General features: G+C 47.3%; 1 protein-coding gene across 1 annotated transcript in view; it reads left to right on the top strand.

Annotated features, from left to right (window-relative positions):
- Positions 1–415, top strand: part of LOC127748479 (uncharacterized) — a 3,132-nt gene extending 2,717 nt beyond the window's left edge. The window contains exon 4 of the mRNA XM_052263041.1: positions 395–415. Coding sequence (XP_052119001.1) covers positions 395–415 — 21 coding nt within the window. The remainder of the gene's footprint in view (positions 1–394) is intronic.
- The last annotated feature ends 3,378 nt before the right edge of the window (positions 416–3,793 follow it).

Raw genomic sequence — 3,793 nt, 5'->3', positions numbered from 1 at the left:
GAAAGTGGTGAACTTATAGCAACAAGAGTACAAAATTCTTGGAGAGTATGCATAGCCTACCGAAGATTGAATGCGGCCACAAGAAAAGATCACTTTCCACTACCATTTATTGATCAAATGCTTGATCGATTAGCCGGTAAATCATATTATTGTTTTCTTGATGGCTACTCCGGATACTTCCAAATTCATATTGCTCTAAAAGACCAAGAAAAAACCACATTTACTTGCCCCTTTAGGACGTATGCTTACAAGCGTATGCCATTTGGCCTATGCAATGCACCGGCAACGTTCCAAAGATGCATGATGAGCCTATTTGTGGACTTTCTAGAGCAATCAATGGAAGTTTTCATGGATGACTTTAGTGTGTATGGTGATTCATTTGAGCATTGTTTAGGTAACCTTGAAAAAGTCTTAGAGAGATGCACCAAAACAAACCTTGTTCTAAATTTTGAAAAATGTCATTTCATGGTCAAACAAGGAATTGTTTTGGGACACATAGTATCAAAGGAAGGCATCTCCGTAGATCCGGCAAAGATAAATGTCATATCTAGTTTACCTTACCCCTCCTCCGAGAGGAAAGTCCGTTCTTTTCTTGGACATGCAGGATTTTACCGGAGATTCATCAAAGACTTTAGCAAGGTGGCCTTACCTCTCTCTCGATTACTACAAAAAGACACCGAATTTGAGCTGAGCAAGGAATGTATGGAAGCATATGACAAACTCAAGGTAGCATTGACAGAAGCTCCTATAGTGCGAGGCCCCAATTGGACTCAACCTTTTGAAATCATGTGTGATGCTTCGAATTATGCGATAGGAGCCGCGTTAGCACAATGCGAGGGTAAGATTCCCTATGTCATAGCTTATGCTTCCAAAACATTAGATGGAGACCAATCCAACTACACTACTACCGAAAAGGAACTACTAGCTATTGTTTTTGCTTTGGACAAGTTCCGGGCCTATCTTCTTGGTTCCAAGGTTGTAGTGTACTCGGATCATGCGGCACTAAAGTACTTGTTGGCTAAAAAGGAATCAAAACCGAGATTAATTCGTTGGGTGCTTTTGCTACAAGAATTTGACTTGGAGATCAAAGATAGGAGTGGTTCCCAAAACCTAGTGGCGGACCATTTAAGTTGCCTCGAACACACAAAAGGCGACACCACTCCTATCAATGACTCCTTTCCTTTAGACGCTTTGAACGCAATCTCGGAAGTGGTTCCTTGGTATGCCCCAATCGCAAACTATTTGGTTTCACGCACTTTCCCTCCTAATCTTGACAAAAACAAAAAGGATAAGCTGAAAAGCGAATCCAAGTACTATATTTGGGATGACCCCTATTTGTGGAGGTGTGGAGCGGACCAAATAGTGCGACGGTGCATACCCCAAACCGAATTCCAAGCAATCTTGGACGCTTGCCACGCCTCCGAAGGAGGTGGCCACTATGGCCCCCAAAGAACGGCAAGAAAGGTCCTTGATTGCGGATTTTGGTGGCCAACTCTTCTCAAAGATGCTTCTCTCTATTGCAAATCTTGCCCCCAATGTATTAGGTTTGGAGATATTTCCAAGAAGGACGAAATTCCCCAACAAAATATGCTTTTTTGTGAAATCTTTGACGTATGGGGAATCGACTTCATGGGACCATTTCCAAATTCAAACGGCTTTCTCTACATCTTGCTAGCCGTCGATTATGTGTCAAAATGGGTGGAGGCAATTCCCACCCGAACGGATGACGCTAATGTTGTGCACTCTTTTGTGAGGAATAATATCATTTGCCGTTTTGGTGCCCCAAGAGCAATCATAAGTGACCAAGGATCACACTTTTGCAACAAAAAAATAGACGGCCTCATGAGAAAATATGGCATCATCCACAAAGTCGCCACGGCTTACCACCCTCAGACAAACGGCCAAGCCGAAGTCTCTAACCGGAAAATCAAGCATGTCTTAGAAAGAATTGTAAAGCCGAATAGGAAAGATTGGAGCACTAAACTCTCCGATGCACTGTGGGCCTATCGAACGGCTTACAAGACACCGATCGGCATGAGCCCCTTCCGGCTTGTATATGGTAAAGCATGTCACTTACCAGTGGGATTAGAAGCTTACGACAACGCTAGGCTTTATAAGGAAAAGTTGAAAGCCATCCATGACAAGAACATTAGGAGAAGAGAGTTTCGACCCGGTGACCTAGTTCTTCTCTACAATTCAAGGTTGAGATTACTACCCGGAAAACTCAGATCAAGGTGGGATGGACCCTACCAAGTGGAGAAAGTAGAACCTTATGGGGTCTACCACTTGCGCCACCCAACAAGCCCGGACATCTTCAAGGTAAACGGGCACCGTCTCAAATTGTATCATGGTGAGCAAAGAAAGAACTCCAAGGAATTCGAAGTGTTCCTCTTGAGGGATGCAACTCTTGAACAAGCACTATGAGCTGCTGAAAGTCCAACTTAAGGACGTTAAACAAAAGTGCTAGGTGGGAGACACCCCACCATGGTAAGATCTTCCTTTGAACTTTGTACATAGACACTTCACTTCATGTGTGTAGATAGATTTTAATGTCAATTCCCCGTTTTTCTTTTTTGTTGTTCAATTCATTGATGTCCACCAAGGAAATTGCCCTGCTATAGTGCTTAGGCAGCTGTGTGGATGGGGGAAGTTATAATGTCAAAAGTGATATAGACACATGCACAATTAGGAAAAGCAACCCCCTCTGCGCGTGCGCGCGCCTGGCGCGTACGCGTCCTTAAGGCACTCGAAGGTCACCTACGCGGACGCGCACCGTGCGCGGATGCGTGGATTGCGCATAGCAACCCTCCATACATTCACCCGAGAGTTGCGCCCACACCAAGCCTGGACCATGCCTGAAGCACATGAATCTCGCGCGCACGCGCACATGGTGCGTCCGCGCCCTTGGGCGAAATCTGCCAATTGACGCGCAAGCGCGCTATGCGCGTCCGCGCCGATTCCCCTGCTGCACTCCTGGTACATACTCCAGAGAGTTAGGCCTCCCTCAGGCCTATACCAAGCCACAAGCCCAAAACCTCTGCCGCGTGCGTGCATTGGACGCGCACGCGTCCACAGCGCGCACCTGGCGCGCACGCGTCCATACATTGCGAGCACAAGATGCGCGCGCGCGCCATAGCCGCGCACGCGCCCCTTGATCCTGCACTCCTCTCTGAGCCATTTCACAAAGAGTTGAGCCCCCTCCAGGCCCTTCTCATGCTTGGGGCACAACCGCGTTGACGCGTACGCGCACCGTGCGCGCGCGCGCCAAGGGTCCTGCAGCAATCTCTGGTACTGCGTCCAGAGAGTTGTGCCACCCCTATGCCTCCCTTGTGCCCCCAGCCCAAGCACATGGACGCGCCCGCGCAACGTGCGCGCGCGCGTCCCTTTTCACCTCGCCTCACTGCGCAAGCGCGCACTGCGCGCGCACGCGCGGATGATCGGTGCCAATGCAAAAGGGGCACACTCACCCCTTCACTTTCACTTCACATTATCTTCTCCCTCTCATACCTTCTACTACACACCCAACTTGCAAAAGGGGCATTGATGTGTGGAAAACGATCCAACACAAAACTCACCGGCAAGTGTACCGGGTCGCATCAAGTAATAATAACTCACATGAGTGAGGTCGATCCCACAGGGATTGAATGATTGAGCAATTTTAGTTTAGTGGTTGATTTAGTCAAGCGAATCAAGTTTTGGTTGAGTGGGTTGTATTTAACAGAATATAAATTGCTTGAAATGTAAAGGGAGAGGGGAAATTGCAGTAAATTAAAGAACAGGAAAGTAAAATAGA

Source organism: Arachis duranensis, chromosome 6, assembly GCF_000817695.3.
Source record: "Arachis duranensis cultivar V14167 chromosome 6, aradu.V14167.gnm2.J7QH, whole genome shotgun sequence".
In the NCBI taxonomy this organism is placed as follows: Eukaryota; Viridiplantae; Streptophyta; class Magnoliopsida; order Fabales; family Fabaceae; genus Arachis; species Arachis duranensis.
Note: the sequence above shows the minus strand (reverse complement) of the source record. Positions and strands in the feature narration are given on the sequence as shown.